This window comes from Labrus bergylta, chromosome 8 (genome assembly GCF_963930695.1).
Source record: "Labrus bergylta chromosome 8, fLabBer1.1, whole genome shotgun sequence".
In the NCBI taxonomy this organism is placed as follows: Eukaryota; Metazoa; Chordata; class Actinopteri; order Labriformes; family Labridae; genus Labrus; species Labrus bergylta.
In genome coordinates, this window is record NC_089202.1 from 5,447,432 (window position 1) to 5,469,401 (window position 21,970).

A 21,970-nucleotide genomic window follows, 5' to 3' on the forward strand; every position below is an offset into this window, starting at 1 on the left:
AACTGTGGTGTGTGTGTTGACTTTTTAACTGCTACATTGGTTTTGTGCATTATCAGATTTAATGATTTTTTATCTTATATATATATTTTTTTAACAACCCCAGCATATTTTCTACGGATTCCATGAAGCCCAAAGTTCTTGGAGTGTCCTTGTGTGTCCTCCGTTTAACAGATTTCTTTGGTGTCAGGAAGGAAGTAGTTTTATATTTTTTTATTTGTTAGTAGTTAAAAGAAATATGAAGGAATAATGCTTGCTGTCAAAAATATGTCCATTGACCAACACTCGAAATATTTACAGAAAATGTAGTCAGTGACTTTGACTATCAACCCATTGTTCTGGGAATGTTTTGTATATTTTGTATATTTCACAGCCATAAACTGACTTGTTTTTCATTCCCATAATTCATATACGCTGCTGCTTAGTTTGATATGTTTTATAAATGTCTTTGTATTGATTCATTGGTTAAGATGGTTTTATAAATTCTTCTGTGGAAAAAAGCCCAAAACACAAAGAAAACGTAAGTTCAAAGCTGAAAAATTTGCAGCTTTAACTCATATTTTTCCTAAATGTTGCATTTCCATTAGAAGGCGATTTCATCATATCCATCTTGCGTTCTAAAATCCTGCTACTGTAACATTTATTTTTGATTAGCTTGAATAGCGTTAGTCTGGAGAATCGGCAACCTACTAAATTTTCATGAGGCAATTTTTTGGTTGTGATTAAATGTCAAGCGATTTGCATGAGGTGCTCTGCATCTTAAAAATGTCCTCACTTCGTTACCTGGCTGTTTATAGGATGTAGATGTTTGCTTAGAAAGTTGAAAACAGCACAGTGTTGTTTTCAGCCTCTGTATCTCTCGATTGGAAAAGACACATTCTTGTTACAGCTGCTTTCCTCTTCTCTTTTCGAGGAAAGTGAAGTGGTGATGTTATTGTTTGTTTGGAAGATTGGAGGCTAGAGAGACAGCCATCCTATTAGATGTGTTGTTGGCTCACAGTTGTGTGTTGTACAACAGCTCTCACAGTGGTAGCCTGGCACCAGGTGCAATATGGCTCAGCAGCACTTAGAGAATGTATTGGTGTCTCGCCATAAAATATCTGCTGGGAAGTAGCTATAGCACCAGCGGCACGCAGACGTCGAGAAACGGTTATTATACTTGGCTACCTAGACACAAAACTGCTGTTATTTCCTAGTGCAATGGTGTGCCTTTGGTGTGTGTATGTGTGCATGTGCCAGCTGTGTATCAGCATGACAGTGTATTTGATTTTAGTATTTTTCACCCTGGTGGTTGGCAATTTAAAACCAGCAAATGGAATATTTCAGAGCCCCTTTCCAAATTGCAGTGACACACTCATGAGGTAATAGTCATTCTCTAGAAAGCCTCTTTTCGGTTTCTCGTGTACAGAGCCCATTTCCTTTTCATCAAGCATGCAGACAAGCATGGTGAGGGGCGGCGATTATGCACAATCTATCAGAAGGAATTGTGAAGCTGCAGCACAGCCATGCAGATAAAATCCTGCTCTTTGGGGACATCAATTTAACATTTCTGTCTACTAAGGTTGCTGTCGAGGCCCCAGCCATCATCGTTGTTGTATTCTTGCTTGTGCTGTTGAAAAATTGTTTTCTCTCTCTCCTCCACATTTTACGTGTTTGGCTCAGAGTGTAGCTTGTCATAGATCTAAGAGAAAAAGTGCTTAGATAACTAAAAGCAAAATTACTTCTAAATATAACCCCTAAGTGCTGCAGCAGCTATAATTTGATAAAGATGCAGACACTGAAGATGCATGATCTGGAGGTGTGACTTCACACAAGCAGTACAAGTTTTTTTCCCTTCTTTCTCTTCACTTTTCCGCTGATAGATGGATATTTTCAGTGTTTAACATAGTCTATCATTTTAATTTCCCTTTTGTTTTCTGAAAATCCATACTCACAAATATAAGGAAGGTTGATGTTTATGTATAAGACTTTTGTTCCTATTTGTGTTGTCTTATGAGGGGTTTGGATTCTGAGAATGAAGCCTAACAGGGTGTTTGTTGACCTTTATTTTGCTTGGTAAGGGCTCTATCTTTCCAGTCACTGCTCTGTAACCAAGCCTCGCTGATGGATATCTCCATATTGGCTGATTTACCTCTAAGGTCAGGGGCAAATCAATGCAGCTTTTTTTCCCACACTTTTTACTTTAATTGCTGGTAGCAGTGATGTTACCTCCCTCTGTATTTGTGATACACCATTATCATGAAGTATGTAAAAATAGGCAACAGCCGAGATGAACTTAACGAAGCAATCGTGAGGAAATGAATCACACAGAGAGAGAGAAAAACGACATGCCATAAATAAGTTAAAAAGAGGAGCCTGAAAGCACAAAGCTCAGTAGGCTTGTGGATATTGGGCTGAGAGCTTGTTTGAAGAGAGATGCTGTGATGTATGAAGGGTGAGGCCAAAATACATTTCATGCAGAGAAAGGTTGGTGGTCCAAGTGATGATAAAAGCACAGCCAAATTATTTCTCTCAAAACATCTGGAATTGTGCCTATAGTATCCTTTTCCTTTCCTCCTATTTTAATGCATTTGATTTAAAACACTGCTGTGTACATGTATAAAGCAGGAATAATCTACATATTGCCTTATATTTGCTTCCTCATATACTTGGTCAATATGTTTCTCTTAAATCTTTTTAAAAGGCTGAGTTAATAGGGTGTAAGACATTGTGTAGTGTAGTTTGTATAAACTCATGTACACCTTTATATGTCAGAAATTTAATGAGGCACTTATTTTGATCCTTATTTGACTTTTTTGGGCTTAAGTCTCCTACAAAATCCTACAAATCCTATAATTCTCTCTTTAAATAGGCACCGGTTCAAGAGTCTTAGAGAATCAGAAATTGAGCTTGGACACAGTATTAATAACACAGTAACTTAATGCACATTGCCGCAGCACTTTGCAGCATCAGGAGGGCACTCAGTGTAAAGTTGAGCTTTTTTAAAGAGAAGAAGTGTAATTGGCCTTGAAACATAAACAACTCATGAGATTGCCAGAGCTCAGAGAAAGAAGTCCACATCTACTTTACCCTCAGTGTCTAGACTTAGACAATGACAGTGAGGCACGTTGGCTTCACCTTAGCAGCACTGAGGTATTATTATAAAGTGATATATACCATTGTATCTGATGCGGCAGTAGCTCAGATGGTGGCCATTAGTCATATGGTGGCTCAATCCCAGGCTCTTCCTGTTTATCGGCTTAAGTGTCCTTGAGCCAGACAATGAAACACAAATTGTTCCAGATGTGGGTGTAAGAAATGTTAATTAACATCTGCAAAATGATGGTAATGTAATGCTCCAGTTTGACATTGTTGATGCGGCATCCTTCCTTCTAGACGCTTTGACTTTTCAGAGGGTATTCCCTTAACCGTGGCCTATCCAGCCACACAGATTTACACACAGCCCTGAAGCTCATGTTCTCACGCCGCTGTGTTTGTCGACACAGCCCAGTTTTTGATATATAATGCATAAGGGGTGTTGCTTTACAGACGGTGCCGTTGTTAAAAGAATATTTGAAAATATCAGCGCACAACTTTACAAGTGCAGGAAGGATTTTATCTTCATTTATTCAACAAGTTTACACATACCGGTTTTAAAAGGGGGTGAGTCTGCAGACTTCATTTTGTGATTGGAAATATAGTTTTGGACATACAGTACATGCTGCCACATAAACTGGGAGACAATAGACATTCAATGACAGATAAATACTGCACAGAAGATGGCAGATCAATTCGATTCACTTCAAGGACAATATAAGAAATGAAACATAATAAATCTGTCAAACTAAGTGCTGCAGTCTTTCATCAAAATTCAACAGTTTTCACAGCCGGGGGAAGAAGAGAGTTTGTCTAGCAGTTAGATCTGCCCTGCGGGATCCTGAAACAGCTACCTGAGGGGAGGTCAAACTGTGAATGTTTATTTTCCCAGCCTATTTAATGATGGTCTGCTCAAAAATAGTCAACTGGGATGGCCTATCTCTCATAGCCATCAGCAATCATCCATTACCCAATGGTCTTTTTGTCACTCATAATAATTTGGATGGCGGTAAATGACTACTCCTCCTCTCCCTGCTGCACATAATCATTTTTTTTTATGGCCACACTACAAAGCTGCACATCAATGGTGGAGGAGAGCTTATTGGCTGTTTACTTTTTAAGATGGCACCTGTCCCTTTCATGTACTAGCCCATGTTCTGGAAAGCCCAAAAACATTCTCTTCCATGCTACAAGTAAACCTTAAATAAACAATTTAGCCTGCAACAAATTCTGTAATAGACTACCCGCTATGATGCATAATGTATTTTTGTTTACAAAATCAATCTTATTTTCTACCCACATGGAGTACAGCACTGTGGTTCATTAACTGCTTCATTTTGCCCTAAATCTCTGTATTTACTGGGCAAAGTAGAGAGAATCACATTTAGTAGTCTGGTGTCTGTGCAAGGCCAACACCACATATAAATATGCATGTCCTCACACACAAACACACAGAACAATCAAGACTGACAAAGAGACAAACACATATCTCACCAGGGTGGGGGACTACTACCATTTTCTTGTCTGTGATTTCTCAGCGAGGTTTGTGATTTCTCATAGATGCTGTGCATGGAAAAGATTGGTGGAAAGATTTGTGCATACGTATGAAAGGTTATGTGTAAACGTAACTATTTGAGGAACAGCTGGGGATGCTCTTGAGCTGTCTGTCAGTCCGGCTGGCTGCCTGCTGAGGCCTCTGTTCACGCCAGACTTGTGCGTTATGATACTGATTCATATTTCTGAACCGCATTTTTCCCCCTGACTGTGCAACCACAGCATGTTGTTAATTTGGTTTCTCATCACAATTTACGGTCGGTCTTGCAGAGCAGCACTAAGATGGGGTCACAGTAAAACCAGGAGAGTGCGTTTTAACAATTGAAGTGATAAGAGAGGTCAGAACGATGGTGGGATTCAAAGAATGCATTATGTATTAGTGCGTGCAGATGTCCCTGTCCATGTTGGCCTAGCATGTTCCTTTGAAGTAATAAGATGCATGGTTACAATGCTCTTTTTATAGATCCAGCTTTTATTGACGGCGCTAAACATATTACATGCTTCTATGATTCACAGCTTTCAAAAGGGGGATTCTTATTCATAATGGGAAGCTTATAGAAAACAAGCAGGCACTATCGGTGGAGAACTGGCTGGGGAAATGAAAGGTAGGGGACACTGGGTACAGTTGCAATGCTTTCTACATTTCTATTACTTACTTTACTAATTACTTATTTGGACTGCGTCAACCACATTTCTATTTATTCAACTTTGAACTGAAAGCTAATGACTTATAGCATTGAAAGGTGATTGCATATTACATAATGTTCCAAATGGGCAACACAGTGAGCCAGTGGTTTAGTGCTGTCGCCTCACAGCAAGAATGTTCCTGGTTGGAATCCCCTATCAGATAGAGCCTTTCTGCGTGGAGTTTGCATATTCTCCCTGTACATGTGTTGGTCTGGGTACTCGAGCTCCCTCCCACAGTCTAAATACATGCTCACTAGGTGAACTGATGACTTTAAAATTGCCCGTATAGGTGTAAATTTGAGTGTTGATTGGCAAACAGTGCAGGGTGTACCCCTCCTCTTGCCCAATGACAGCTGGGACTGTCTCCAGCCCATGTAACCACTTTTGCAACAACTTGCTGCAGCTTTCCCCCTTTCTAAGAGCCATCGGAACATCGTGCAGTAACATTAATTAATAACTTTATTTATATAGCACCTTTTAAAAACACAGGTTTACAAAGTGCTTTGACAAACAACAAAAAGAAGAACAAAGCAAACTAAACCAAACACAGAAGAACATAAACAACAGCAAGAACATAACAAATGCAAAATACTAAAAATAATCAAATACAATTCAACAGAAAAGAACCCAAAGTGCACGATACCCAACAGATATATATAACCCGACCATCACAAGAACCATTATAAAAACCCAGGCAACACAAGAACCCAACAACACGAGCTGAGACCAAGAGGACCAAAGATTTAAAAAGATGTAAGAAACTAAAAGAGCTAAAAGCAAATGAAAAGATAACAGCAATAAGAAGGTAAGAGCAGGAAAATAAATAGAAACAAGTGGTTAAAGGAAAAACTATAATATTAATAAAAATAAAAAGTATATAACAAGACAAACTGCCTTGACCATGTCACTTAGATGTAGAAAAAATTATCGAAATAAGCAGGTTTTGATGAATAAATACAAAGGTTTAGAACAGTACAACAGAATGTAGCTTGTATTTTATATAGGTCTCAGACATTTTTAAATGTGGATTCTTGGTAGACTTAGTGTCTTACTTGACATGTGCAGTAAGAGCATACATTTAGCATGTTTCTAATGAAGACATAAGACCCATTGCACATGTCCCCAGTCTCTCCTAAAGTTTCAAAGCAGGAAAGAATAGAGGAAGAGGAGTGAGATAGTGAGTTAAAAAAGCAGAGAGGGCCAGAGAGAGGGAAAGAGTTTATCCAACAATAAAGGATGAAAGTAATAGTTGGGAATTATTCATTTATCAATAAACATCTGTTCTTTCATCTTCGGGCAATCAGAACCATCCACCTTACAAACACCTTTGAGCACTTTCCACAAACAGCATTACTCTGATTTGTCCACAACAATAGTCATAATGCTTGACAAACACTGAAATAGATCAGGGCCTAATGGGCACTGTGCCTTGCTGTACTTATAAACTCCAGGTGATTCAGGAGGGCTTCAAGTAAAAGCAATCATGCTTGATGTTTGCCTTCTGAAATTGTGTGCGTGGGTTATAGCTACACAGCTCAACATGAGGATTAGACTCCTCCTCCTTAGAGCTCTGATGTTATCCCCAACCAGGATTGCTTTAGGTTTATGTTATCCCACAATGGTTAAACGCAGTTACAACTTGACCTCACCACAACTCCAGTCTGGGTTACTTGACTAGCACTCATGGTTAATATAGCGGTGATTAAAACTGCATGTTTCCGTTTTCATGTATTTTTCACCAGGCTGTTTTAAAAGTCTCACTCTAAAACGCATTAAATCAAGAGAAGTGTGAAGGCCAGCATACTAAAGTATCGCAGTGGCTCGTAGTGTAGTGGCTGCATATTGTACCAAGTCAACTCAAGTTAAAGTAGATACTTGAAAGAATGAACGAGAGGAAATTGATGAAACAAATCGGACTGAACCTTCTGTAATCACATAGGAAAGTGAAATATTGTATTTACTTACATATAAGTAATTATTGACAACATCTATAACTCAGGTTAGATTTAATCATATGTCTGAAATTATTTTGGATATTTATCATGAATATTTGGAGGTGAAAGGTGCTCTCTATTCTACTGTCTACTGGGATTGTCGAAAGAATTAAAACTTCTGGAAGGATGTAGTAAAAAAAAAAAAAATGTCAAAGATGTTTAATACCAGAGTCCCTTTAAATGTCAAATTCTGTGTGCTTGGAACATATCCCGAGGACTTCATACAAACATTGAAACAGACAAAACTTCTGACTTTGGACTTACATCACTCGGGGCAAGCTGAAGATGGAACTATACAAGAATGTCATGGGAAATGGAAATGTGGGCATATTACATTTTGTTTTATTGTTATTTTATTCTGTTGAATTTAAAAGGGTTTGTAGTTGTCTGTGTGTATATTTCATGTATGTAGTCTCAGACTGTTGTTACTGTCTGTTTTTTGTGTGTGATTTCATAACAAAAGAAAAACACTGATCTTGAAGCAAAGGTGTTAGTAGTGATCACTCTGTTTGTATATTTAAAGGGACATTCCTATAATGTAGCCTCACCAGTTCCTCTTAATATACTGGACTTACAAGAGATTTATTTTAGATTTCCTAGATTTTCCATAATGCATCATTAGGAACACAACACACTCATAAAGGTAAGCACTTATATTTACTTAAGAGGCCTCTCTCTACCCCTCTCTCCCTCCGGACACTTAAAAGAAGGATACATTATACAACAGTTTCCACAGGATGAGGAGTTCTCTTCACAAATTAATGGAACTTTATCTTTAAAGTTAGTTGAGTGGTCCGTCAAATGAAAGAAAAGAGCACAAATCTTTGTAAATGTGGCATACTTTTGCACTAAATAATCTTATCTATCTTAAATTCATAAAAAACAAGTAAACAGCGAATAAAAAAAACTAAACAGAAAGTATTCTTTTTGCTGCAGGATATTTAGTACAATTGCATCCTCCTGTGGCCATGCCAGTTAAATTTTAATTATGTTTAGAGAAATGGATGAGATGAATTTGCAAGATAAATTATCGACTGGAGCCAAGCATCAGTCATCAAATAGTGTTGTTTATTTATGCCCCCGTAATTATCAGTTACTTCTGCTACTACTGAGATGAATAAGTTTAGATTGAAACCAAAACAGCAAGGTGTTGGTGTAGCTGTTGGTAGGTGTAAGTCGATTCATCCTCAGTAATGAACATGTCCAACAAAAATTCTATTTGAGACCATTTTGCATGCCAGTTTCAGCATAGTTGCCTCCTTAGTTCTAACTTTAAACCTTTACTGCAATTACCCATTCAGAATATAAACTGCTCAAAGTTGGAAACACAAAAAGATAAAGCTGCTAGAGAAAAATGTTGTAGGCTCTTTTAGTTGTAGCCTTTTAAAAAAGCAATGTGGATAATGGACGGCATGGTTTCAGTATATTGAATCTAAAGTGCTCTTAAACTGCATTGATGGTGGATGACTTATTTATGCCTGCATGATTAGTGAAAATAGAGACATGCAACCAAGCGAACAACAAGCAATAAAATCATCAGTCAGCCAATATCCACACTTTTACAGTCATATGCTAAACCTTGTTGGATCAGTGAAGAGATTTGGTAATTATCTGTAGTGCTTCAGAGTACTATATCACAGTTGAATCATGATGACCCTGTAGGTAGCGCATCAATGCTGCAAATTTACCATGATGGCCCTGTTTGCTCAGTGTTGGCAGAAATAATTGCAATTTTGACATGCAACAAACCTTCACAAAAAAACAACATCATAATCCTGTATGGATTTATACTGTATAAACAACTGTATCAATGAATAGGTTGAGTCACTTGATTTAGACTATACCAGAGAGTCTATTGGTTTCTGGTGCAGGTGAGTTATCTGGACAGTAGATTAAGATACTGTACTGTAAGGGACTCTGGGTCAGGGTCTTTGTGATTATAATATCCTCAAGGTGTTGCAAGATGTAAGGATAGTGGGAAACTGTTCCACCCCATTTTTCTGTTTGCGATAAGCGTGATGGTTTTTTGTGAAATATAAACAGCTGCCAGGCTTTGACCAAAAATAACAATCCAGCTTGACAGAAGGGAAATTAATTGTCTGATTTCTCAGATTTGAACAATTTAACTTTTTTCCTTTCATCAGTAAAGAGGGTACACATTTCACTGAGGAAAACTGTGAGTGCTATTCTAGTTAGAGGCCATTGCCATGTGAGTTGCATAGCTACCAAGTGCTGCTCTCCCATACCGCAGTACGTGTTTACTGCCGACACTATGCAAAACATCCTTTACCTACCAAAGTGTGAAAAGCTAATTATGCTAGGAGTAAATTGTGGGGTGTAGACCATGCATCTTAATTAAGTTTGCATTTCATTAGACAACATGCAAGATAGCCTTAAATTGCACTCTTTTTTTTCTGTGACACAGTGTGTATGGGAGCATGTTCACTCATTGTTTTTTAAGGGTGGGAGGAAACTGCATATATGAGTGTGAAGGAATATTGTACTTTAAATGTCTGTGCATGAGTGACAGATTAAGTTAGAGTTACTTATGTATTGCACATTTTCTCATTTACATTAACATAGCAGGAGTTAGCCAAGCAATCACATTATTTTTGTTTGACAATGATAGTATAATGCTTAACCTAATATGTCAAGGGTATTGATTTCTCAGCAGGCCAGTGAAACAAGGTGCAGAGATATATCTTGTGTGGGCTGTGAAACAGAGTGTAAAGAGCTTGTGGCACCAAATTGGAAGACCTTGCTTGTTGCCTTTCTCTGGGGGTTTCTTACCCTCCAGAAGAAAGAGAGTGGGCAGTAATTATAACTTACAAGCTTACTGTCTGAGACAATATTGATAAATGTCACTGCATAAGGTGTAGCAGCCTGCTTTTTATTTGCAATGCTAGAAATGTAAATGAAAACATAAAACTTGGCTTTCCTCCACCTGGTTGCTAGATTTCCGTCACAGCTTCTGCCAGCTGAGAGCATTGTGAATTTTTCTAACAATGCGTTTTCATTTGAATACTGTGCTTAAGCTTTACAGCACAAATACAGTTTTGTTTATTGCAAAAGCATATTTAAACAGCCATTAAGGTTTGGCATTGTTACTTGGATGTGTTCACTAGGAAAAAACCTGTTATTAAAGAAGAAATATTTTGAAAAGATACATTCAGTTTAGGGGCTGCACAGTGGTGCAATAGTCAGTGCTTTTGCCTCACTGCGAGGAGGTTCCTAGTTTTGAAACCCTGTCAGAGAGGGTCTCTCTGTGTGGAGTTGGTTCTCCCTGTGCGTGTGCGTGGGTTCTCTCCGGGTACTCCAGCTTCCTCTCACAGTCCAAAGACATGCTGGTTATGTTAATTGGTGACTGTAGGTGTGAATGTGAGTGTGGCTGGTCGTCTTTTTCTATATGTCAGCCCTGTGATTGACTTGCAAACAGTCCAGGGTGTACCCCGCCAGCTGGGATTTTCTCCAGCACCCTGCAACCCCGAACAAGAAAAACAGTGAAGATGTTGGATGGATGGATGGATGGACATTCAGTTTAATCTTTTATTGCAATGTGTTGTACAAACTGTTTAATTTTTTTGTACATGTATGTCCTTAAAAATGACTTTGTGTTTCCTTTCTTTCCAGGTTTTATCCATACTTGTGGAGGCAATTTAAAAGGAAGAAATGGGACGATAGAAAGCCCAGGGTTTCCATATGGATATCCAAATGGAGCGAACTGTACCTGGGTGATTGTTGCCGATGAGGGGAGCAGGATTCATATAGTTTTTCAATCTTTCGCTGTGGAGGAGGAATATGACTTTTTATCTTTGTATGACGGGCATCCACACCCAGCTAACTTCAGGACGAGGTAAGGAAGCAGCTCTGAAGCAGTGCACCTTGAAAGCTGTGTTTGAAAGCAGGCAGGAAGGGACAAGAAATACAAAGGGAGGACAGGCTTCAATGTTCACCACTGACAGGAAGTTCATCTTTTATGTGCACATGACAAAGACGGCTCCTTGTTTTGAAAAGGTGTCAAGCAAGTCAGAAGCATATGCGCATATAGAGCGACAGTTCCTTTCTGTCGTGTGTGCAGTAAAGGCAAAACACACAAATTAGATTCTGTTCAGGCACAAAGTACAGTTTGAAAACAGAAAAAAACATATTTTATGAAGCACACTGGTGAATGTTTCTGGATTCAAAAGAAACCCATCAGCCCTGAATCTCTATGCAGAATCCCCTGCATTTATTTGTGAATGAGCATGCTGTGTTGGCTTCACTGATGCATGGGTCAGCTCAGTAGCCACCATCCTTTGTTCAAATGCTCCACTGGAGGGGTCAGAGGTAGTGAGAAAACATGAAAATCAAACACAAAGATTTCTCCCTGTTTACTTTAGTCACTGAACAGGCAAACAACTGTTTGCTAAGTGTGCTCTCTGCATTCTTTCAAAGCCTGATGTCTGAGTCGTGTGGGAAGATTTTGCTGTGTTTATATTGTATTTCTCACTCTCCTCAGTATCTGCCTTTAAAAGAATTATCTGTCTCTAGCCGCGGTTTGATTCTGACAGTAAATTCACGCTATAGAGCTAAGTATTGTTGAATAATTGTTTTTGAAGAAGACATTTATGCTCATGGTGAGATGACAATCTGACGTTTTTACTTTGGAGGCTCATTATACTGAACACAAGTGTAAAATATTATAAGGGAGAGACACAAGAGGCTGCTTTTTATAGGCATTGCATGCCTTAATACAAAATACAGGACAAGGTTTAAAATCAGGCGTTTGAGCATACATATAGGCTATTTAGTCTTTGTAGAATGCACACTTCATGAGGATTGACTTGCCTAGTGAGAAGATCTACCTAAATTCAAAAAATATTTTGTAGCCAATAAATATGAAACATGATACATCCGATTCGGAGAGAACTTCATACATCAGCATCCTTTACATGCTCTAATTCCTATTCTTCAAATCAAAACTGGCTTCAAAGAATAGTTTTGAGTTTGGATTTCAAAGAAAAGTAACGCCTCAAAGGTTTCACATTTTCCTTTCTTCCTTGTCGAAGCATATTGCTTCAAATGAACCCAATATTTATAGATGAGTGTTTGTCTATATGAGAAGAATACGTCTCGTCTGAGATGATAGAGGAGTGAGGAAACCAGGAACCTCTTTTAGTCACAGACTAGGGTCCTGAAGTTGTCTGTAAAACAATCAACCGGTTTATGTGGCACAACTTAAGTGGAAGTAGACTGAGGTCTCATGATAACACAATGGAGAATGCAAAGCAAAACAAATGGCAGTGAATGGAAATAATTCAAGAGCTGAATCATTGCTTATACTTTACAGTGTAGTAGCTTAATCACTGTAAATACTTAAAAGATTATGTTGCATAACACTGTTTCAAGGTCAGGGGCTTATGAGAGGTTTGTCACCATGCAGGTCGATTTAGCATCACTTCATGGTCTTACACAATTTGACCACACTTTTAGTAAAATTTTCTTCAAAATATAAAGATTTATGTCTCAAAGAAATGTCAGTGTCATGAGTTATTATCTATATTTTACATTCGATTGGTCTGGTAAAGAATATCGTAGGCCATTGATTCCTATCCTGGACCCCCCCTCAGATGAGGCTCTGTCTGCTCTAAGGTTGTCAAAATTTGAAATTATTAAATATAATCATGTGAAAACATTGCCAGGAAATGTATTCTCAGGTCTTTCGGTAAGAACAAGTGTGCGCATAATCTGATAGGATTTTATCAATGAAAACTCTTAAAATGTATGTTTATTTTTTAAAGCAATGTATCACTTTCTTGTGTGGGTCCTGGAGCTTTTCTTAGATACAAGAAGGTGGGGCTCTAAGGAAAAAAGGTTGGAAACCACTGTCATATGCTACCATTGAAATCACTGTTGTGCTACCTTTAACTGAGCCAAACCATAATATTCAGCTTTGAAAAAAAACACGGACTCCAACCAGGTGTTGATAACACATGGTATTTTAATGCCAGTAATTTCAGTTTAATGAGAGTATAATAGCACAACATCAAACAAGTTATGGGAGGCATCATAAGTGATCACATTTGCTGTTGATATTGCTTCAAATGCTATGATAAATTAGTTTCTTTAAATGTAAGTATCCTAGTGCCAGATTGATGACTTCAGTGACAATAATAACCTCATGATTCATTCCTAGCTACCTAAAAACGTGTTGATGCGGATAAATTGGCTAATATTTAAACTGAGAACAAGAACAAGTGTTTTCACTGTAGCTCTTTTTTCAATCAATTATTATCAGTCAAGAAAATAAATCAACAGCTCGAAAATCCAAATTTCCTATAATTCCTGAATGCAGCAGATAACAAACTAACAGACGCCAACTTTTCATGAGATAGAAATGACTTTATGAAGATGAGACGGGAGACTATGCGTCGATTTCACCTGTGTGTGAGGAAATAAAGTAAGTGGCTTATTAAATCAATTTCTCTTTAAAAGCACAAGTGCACACACCCACGTTATCGATAGGCCTACTTCTGTTGATGCTAAAGTTTAGGGCTAGCAAGGAAGTACCTAGGAAAAAAGCTAAAGTAAGCGCATGTCTTTTGGTACACATTTCACGACAGGCTGACCTTGGGGAAAATTTATATTTTATGGTGGAAAAAAATGCATATAGTATTAAAAAAATCTAGAAACTGATGCATTGTGTATCAAAAAGGAGTGTTTTGACGTTAGTTTGGGGACTTAGTTTCAGTGCACTAGTATTTTGGGGAGCCATAATTAGTGTAATTAAGTGCACCTGTGCTTGATGTGACACGTTGAAACTTATCCTGATGTTACTGATGCATTACAAATGGGAGATGTCTTTTCTGTGATTTAAAATGAGGCTACTTTTGATTAATACAACGTTTTTTATTAAATGGAGTTGATAACACATCTTACTGCGATTGTGCATTAAAACAAACCAAATAGAAAGAAAAGGGACAGCCTTAATTGTTAGTTTTTTGTTAGGCTTCTTGTATGGGGGATGGCACTAATTGATGCCTCTATGTGACCTAACCACAAACAAGACCATCAGATCAGAAGAGTATTGACTATTTAGTATTAGTATTTTCATTCTTGTCATCAGTGCCTGTATCAATGTCAGATGAACGTTGTACTGCATGGAGACCAGAAGTGCATTTGTTTACAAATATCTCATAATATTGTAGGCTACATCAGAACAAAATCAACATAAAACTAATATAACTATTTGAATGAGTATTTTATTAGGGCTTCGTGTAAAAATGCAAATATTAAAGGTTTTGTTTTGGTGCCCTGTGTTCACTGTTAAACAACAGGCATTCATTGTTAAGTTGCAGTGGCGGGCTCTTTTTACAGTGACAGCTGTTTGAGAGGAACACACACATTGTGTCTTGTTAAGTACAAAGGAAGATTTTGTAGTAAATGCAGATGCACTGGTGTGTGAGTTATCAGACAGAAATAGGTAGGTGTGCTGACAGAAGTGGTTGTTTTTAGAGTTTGTCTGTGATTTTCTGCACAAGTTTTGGCAGAGGTTTAGTTAAGATAAAAAAGGGACAGTTGACATGCTTCTTTTTCTTCTAACATCAAGCTGCATTTCAAGTTTTGTGTCGCGTACCTTTTCCATTGACTTAACTTATCCCAAAAATAACGTTGGATAGAGGTGTAACGGTTCAGAGGTCACATTTTGATTGGTAGGCAGGGCCTGAAATAAAAAGAAAGATTTGTGAGGGTGGGATTAATTAATGATGATGCCTCTATGTGACTTACAAACTCAAACAAGACCATCAGAAATATATTTAATATTTCTTCATTTGTATTTTAATTATTGTCATCAGTGCCATCAATGTCAGATGAAAGTTTTATTGCACGCAGCCCATGTGCATTTGTTTACAATTTCCAAAGAAGAGAGTGAGCGATACTTATGATAATTAAAAGTCAGCAGGATGTTTTTCTTTCAGTTTGAGATCACTTTTGTATTAGTGTATAAACAAGATATAATTTGCACCAGTGTATAAGACGCAGCTAACTTTTTAGAGGTAAAAATAGGTATTAAAAGTACGTCTTATACACCATTTTAGGGTAAATTGGAAATATTTCCTTGAAACATTAACATAAAATGTATCCTTTTATTGTGCTGAAATCTCTAGTTATATATGTTATGTCTTTTACATCAAGGCATCTTTCATGTCATGTGTTTAGTTTTTTGCACCAAATAATGAAGAGTAGTATCCGTATCGGTTTTGATAAGCAGTACCAGTATTGATACCGTTCAACGATTCCCCATCCCTACTGCTGGTGAAGCACTGACTACTCCGAAGAGAAACCAAAGGGTCATTTTGCACTATTTGATGGAGCTTTTTTGAACGAGAATCTGGTGAGTTTATTCTTCCTTTGGTTCAAAATGTATATAAATAAATTGCTCTTGTATGTATTGATAATAGCAGGAAAAAAATACTTACTTTTGTTGAAACTACACTGAGATGCATATCTGACAAATCACTAACTGTCCTTCCATCCATGTGCACAAGGTCCTTTGGCCTGCCTTTCTGAAAGTGTCCAACAGCAGTCCTACATTGAGAGCAATTGCCCAGGACTTTGAGGATCACTGACAATTTCTGAACTGTTTGGATGCACTGGATGGGAAGCACATTGCGATGCAGTCACACAAGGGTCAGCAAATACAAGGGCGACAACTCAAGCATGCTCATAGTTGTTGTGGAAACAGACCTTTGATTCATCTTCAAAGTTGTCAATTTCAGTTGCCACCTTAGTGTTTTAACCAGTTTTATTTTTTGTGTTTTTTGGATTAATTTAATTTACAAAATATCCTATGCATTATGATGTTGTTTCAGGTTCATTTCTCCTTTCTACATGTTGGAAATAAAAAGATAATCTTTTCAAATCAATTTAGTAGAGAGAGATGTTTTCACTGATGAGGTTGCTACTCTTTTATACGTTTCCACATAACCTCCTGAGGTTTGCACGGCCCCCTGTTCAGACTCAGCATGCCCTTTAGAGTTTCAAAATGATCTATACTTTGTATCCTGTTGGATACAATCACCGACAACAAATTATGCCACTATAAATTCCATCTTTATTGTGCCACTTACTGTGTTTTGTGTTTTACTTTTGTTTGTTTTTTTAAAACTGGTGCTTCAAGGAGATTTAAAACTGCAGTTACTTTACTTGGGCCATACTAAGAAAAGCATAAGAAGATCATAATTTATGTACAATAAATTCCTAACTTAATATCAATGAGCAGTAATTGGGAGGGTATTGAGGTTAAACTCTTTGTACATGGCCTATCAGCTATAGACTTTGGTCATGAGGAATAAGTTACTAATAAGCACTTACTATAATATTGACTGATAAGCAGCCAGTATGCTACTAATTAGCATGCTAATAAGAAACTAGTTAATTGTAAATATTGTGACCTTAATTTAAAGTGTTACCATATTAAGTGTTTATCCTTTATTAATAATCAATTATATGCCACTTAACGTGTGTGATGCCAGAAAAGGATGATTCCATGACAAAGTCTTCACTGTACCTCTGTGCCTAAAATGTAAATTTTTGCAACTCCTGGAGTTACACAATTATTTTACTTCAAAACATAAAAAGCTAGCTGTCTTACCTTGTTTTTTTGTTTCCTACCTTTGGTTTAACTTACTTTAACTTTTGGGTTTAATAAGAAAGATGCACCACAAACTTTCCAATCTGCTCCTCCAGCAACTTATTCTAAATGACCCTCATTACCACATGGTAACACCTGATGCTTTTCCTTTTCTCAGTATTCCCTTGTTTTTCCCTGACTTCAGAATAGGGTATATTGATGTGTTGTTGGCTGAGGTGTTGCTTCAGCTGGAACAAAAAAGACAAACATAATGACAGGCGACCCTTTTTTCTACTTTTGTTTTCTTCTTCTGGGGAAATTATAGATGGAAACTTTGATAGCGATTTAAAAGAGACCTGTAATTTATTAATGCTGTTAATTAATTAAGGCAGAATTTCAGAGGGGATCACGACAAAGCGTCAATTAATTTTTAACATGAAAAGAATCGACAGCCCCGTGATGGACCTGATTAGTGTGCCTGCCCATTGATCTATGTATTCTCTTTGCTCTGTGAAGTTTGTCCCCCATCCCTCTTGTCAGTGCTGCAGTGGCATTATGTACAATCCTGAGTTCCTGAGTATGGCTGGTTGAAGCACTCATGATTATACTGAAATTATATTCTGGAGGTTGGTAGATGAAAGGAGGTAAAGAGTGTAATAAAGCCTTTTATTCCATGGGTTACCCTGCACAAATAGTGACCCCATTAAGGGATTTTTTGCTGCTGTCATTTCGCAATTACTGTGATTATGATTGAATACCAGGTTAATAAAGGGGGGGAGTGCAACTCTATTCACCATTAGTGTGACTCTGACTGTTTTCCTGAGGAAATGGTGGTTGTACCATTGCGTTATGTGTTTGAGTGACAGGTGCAGCGTGTTTCAGAGGCAGTCAGAGCTGAATGAGTGGAGAGTCTCTCCGTTATCCTCACTATCCCTGAGCTTTTATTGTTTTAATGTTGCCTGTTCTTTCTTGTTTTTCTCCTCACTATCTTACTAAATGAAAGTGGCCGCTCATCCTGCATGTGCTGCATGTGCAGCTTTGAGCCATTTGTGACAAAAACATTTATTTTCATATTAAAGGTTTTACTTGAATGAAATTGATACAAATATTTGTAATTTAATGCAAATAATTTACCTTGTGAGATGTAAAAGAAAAAAGATTGGCCATTCCTGGAAAATAAAAATCAAAACACAATCTACAAAAAATAGATATTTGGCAATTACATCCGACCTCTTGTTTCTGACTTGGTGTTTGTTGCCTGGTTCAAAATGGCCCAAGGTACCGGTCTGAGGCCCAAGGGTTGGGGACCCCTGCTTTAGAGTCATATTCTCGTGCTGCAGTTGTGTGGTTGTGGTCCTCTATTGAATATGGATCTAAACTTTTAGCGTGCATCTACAATGTACACAGGCTTTGAGATAGGCCTGGACGATATGACAAAACATTTTATCATGATAAAAAATTTCAGTCGATATCTATTATTATCACGATAAATATTACAGCTTTATTTCTTTCAAATTTAAAAGCTGATTTTTGCTCCTGAGTGAAAGTTGAAGAAACCAGATGGTTAATTATGGTTTAATTATTCTTTATTGTCATAACATGACAAATTATAATTAAACAGGGACATTTCACGATCATAAGCTCAGTGCAAGGTGCTGGAAAATGCTGATATGACAGTTTGTTGCTGTACAGTCACACTTATTGGCCCACTGCTTACTGCGCATTAGCGCCGTCTCCCAGTGATTGGATGGTGTAATTACAGGTATTCTATCAAACTTTTAGCGAACATTTTAAGTATTTATATTGACAAAAATTATATCGCTATCGTTTAATCGCCACGGCCTACTTTGAGACTGTTTGAGTGACAAAATTGGCTTTTGCTTGGTACTTAAGGTGACATTGAATGTAAACCTTGATCACATTCCAGAAAATAATTGTTTATCACTAATAACATCTTCATGGTGGCTGAGCCGGTGGCTCGAAGCTAACTGGTTTACATATTGATAGTGGTCCTCTAGGTGGAGTTTTCACATGGTACCTATATGTGGGGATTTATTTGTATGTTTCCTCCCATGATCAAAGACTCCAGACTATCAGGTGACATGGAGATGGAAAGGTATCCACACAAGGGACACTGGGCTCTGTTCCTCAATGGCTTTAGAGGATTTTCTTTCATGGAATAATAAACTCGGGTATGAATTGTTTTCGTTACTGTGTAGTGATAAAAAAATTCCCCATCTCGAACATCCTTTTTTAGATAGTTATTTATTTTGTATATCCCTCATGGGATAAATCAGAACACATTTGTCTCAATTTTAAAATTTTCTCAAAGTTTTGTGTCATTTGGTTGTTGCTTGAACAGTAGTTACAGTCAATCATATGGACAAGACAAGATTTATAAATTTATCATGGGCCTTCATGCCTTTTATTAGATAGGACAGTAGGGTAGAAACTGGGGAGAGAGTGTGGATTGTAAGGAAAGGAGCCACAGGTTGGACTGAAACCCAGGCCAGCCCACTTGGAGGACTTATAGTGTAGATAGATCGATAGATACTTTATTAGTCCCGAGGGAAATTCAAAGCGTCTGTATGTGAGGTGCAACTTAACCGCTAGGACATCCACACCCAGAAGATATTTTTAAGCAGGAACAGGTTGTGCAAAATGTTTTGAATTCGGTATGGCCAGACATTTTCATAGACTTGTTTAGTAGTGGTGTTGAAACTAATCGATGCATCGTGATGCAGACGTTGACAACTGATGTATCAATGCAGGGACATGGCATAATCGATGCTGACTAAAGTTGGAAACAGCATCTGCCAGCCGCCTAATGCGGTAGTTTAGCACAGCTTTGAGTTAGTTTGTTCAACCTACCGTCCACGGTGGTGAGTAAATTGAATCCCAGTCCTGTGCTTGTTCTGCTCTGACTTTATGAGCAGAGCAGCTGTTCCTGCACGCTGTCCAGGGCTCCGCTGCCTCCACGTATGTGATAGGCTGTGCTGGAATGGCTTGAATCAGTGTCTCTTTAGCCGACCGCAGCACGGATTAGCATCTTCATTACAGCGTGTCTACCTGCTGAATGTGTTTTTAAACTAATGTCTCACTGTCTTAAGTCAAAGATGATCAAAAGAAGGGGGCTGTGTTGGTGACTCGTGGTTAAAGGGGCGGCTGTAAACACAGTTTACACAGTTGACTCACACAGCGTCATCGAGAAGCTCGGCTAAAGCTGTGTTCGTTCGACGATAAACACACTCTATTTTTTATTTTATTTTTGGGCTTTTTGTGCCTTTTAATGGATAGATAGGACAGTGGATATAGTTGGAAATCAGGGAGAGAGTGGGGAATGACATGCGGGAAAGACGCCACAGGTGGAATGTGAACCCGGGCCGCCCGCTTGAGACAACAGCCTCCATACATGGGGTGTGTGCACTAACCACTGCGCCACCAGCACCTCAAACATGTTCTATTTACGACAAGTGCTTCACTATAAAAGTTCCCGGCCTATCTGTAGTTGTAGTACTCTTAATGTGAAACATTCATAGTAGGAAACAAGGTGTTTTCAGAAGTAGCAACTTGACACAACTCGTCTTAAATACAATTGATGTCTAAAGCACTTTCTCAATTAAACAAAAGGAGTTGCTTGTCTTTGTTTATGAAAAAGTAGCCTTGTGCTGGGGCTGGTTAAAAAAATCAATTCATCAATGCATTGCAATTATTATTTTCCCAATTCAATATCTATTCAGGGAAATCCTGAGATTGATTATTTCCTTTGCAATGACACCCCTCTCCACAGGGGGCACTGTGGGTGCTGTGAATTCAGGTCAGGCACAATTTTGCACTTTACATATAGTTTTCTTCATGCCATTACAGCACTGTTATGTTTATTATGATTTTGCTGCAAATTCAGCTCAGGCACAAATGTGCACTCCAGAGCATACTGTACTTCAATGTTTTAAATGTTTATTAAAGAATAATGCAACGATAAAATACAATACCCAGCTCTATGCTGTAATATAGAAAATTGAAGATGAATTAAGATGTATCGTGATATCGAATTGTTGAGTGGATAATAATAACGATTCAGGAGACCAGTGAAGATGCAGTAGTTCTATTGTTCAGCTTTGCTTTCACACTTTTTACAGATCTGCTTTCAAATCTGAACCAAAATCAAATCCAGAAAAATATACATAGTTTTCAGTCACGGAAGATTTATGAAATCACAAGTGAAAAATCCTGCTTCTACTATTACAAGACTACTTGCGGCTCATATAAGTATATCCCACTTTAAAGTTATACTATTGGACAGAACCTGTTGCACGGTTCACTTTCTGACCCAAAGTTTCAAAAGTGTTTGGTTATATCTATTACTACTAAGTTTGTCTGTACATTGAATGATCAGCTGTCTGTAATTATGTGTGGCTGAACCATTCTTGTGACTAAAATACCTGATGGAATATCTTCTACCTGACACAAAAAAGTATATGGACTATAGGATCACTGGTTACATTTTGATGCTCAAAGGTCAAGGACCTTAATTCTATCCCCTCTATCTGCAACAACCATCTTTAATTGTATTACATCTTTTTTAATTATGTATTTGCGTATATCCATCTGAGAAATCATTGTCGTTCATGATAATTAGTGGACACTATCCCCTTGCTCTGACTTTGGTATACCAGTTTGTTTGTTGTTGCAAGAACTGTTGTCTAATAATCACTATTTTGCAAAGAAGAGGGAGGGAAAGAGAGAGAAATGTACCTTGGTGTTATGTACTTCAAGTAATATGATAAAGGGGGGTTGCAACCTCTCTTGCTTAAGGTCTACTTATGCTGTTGTTTTGTTTAAATTGTAATGCATAAAATAAAAAATAAAAATTCCATGTACAAATATGTATATCCTCTGTGCCTGTAACTAATGGATGTAAATGACAACTTGACCGATTAGCAGAGTCACACAACTGCAAGGTCGTAATTGTAGTTTTACCATGGAGTGGCAAAGTTTCATTACATGCATAAATTATAGCTGTGGTTGTTTTGTTTTTGAGCAGGCATTA

General features: G+C 37.8%; 1 protein-coding gene across 1 annotated transcript in view; it reads left to right on the forward strand.

Annotated features, from left to right (window-relative positions):
* LOC109997916 (CUB and sushi domain-containing protein 3) overlaps positions 1 to 21,970 on the forward strand; it is a 221,823-nt gene that overhangs the window by 5,806 nt on the left and 194,047 nt on the right. The window contains exon 2 of the mRNA XM_065958064.1: positions 10,938 to 11,160. Coding sequence (XP_065814136.1) covers positions 10,938 to 11,160 — 223 coding nt within the window. The remainder of the gene's footprint in view (positions 1 to 10,937; positions 11,161 to 21,970) is intronic.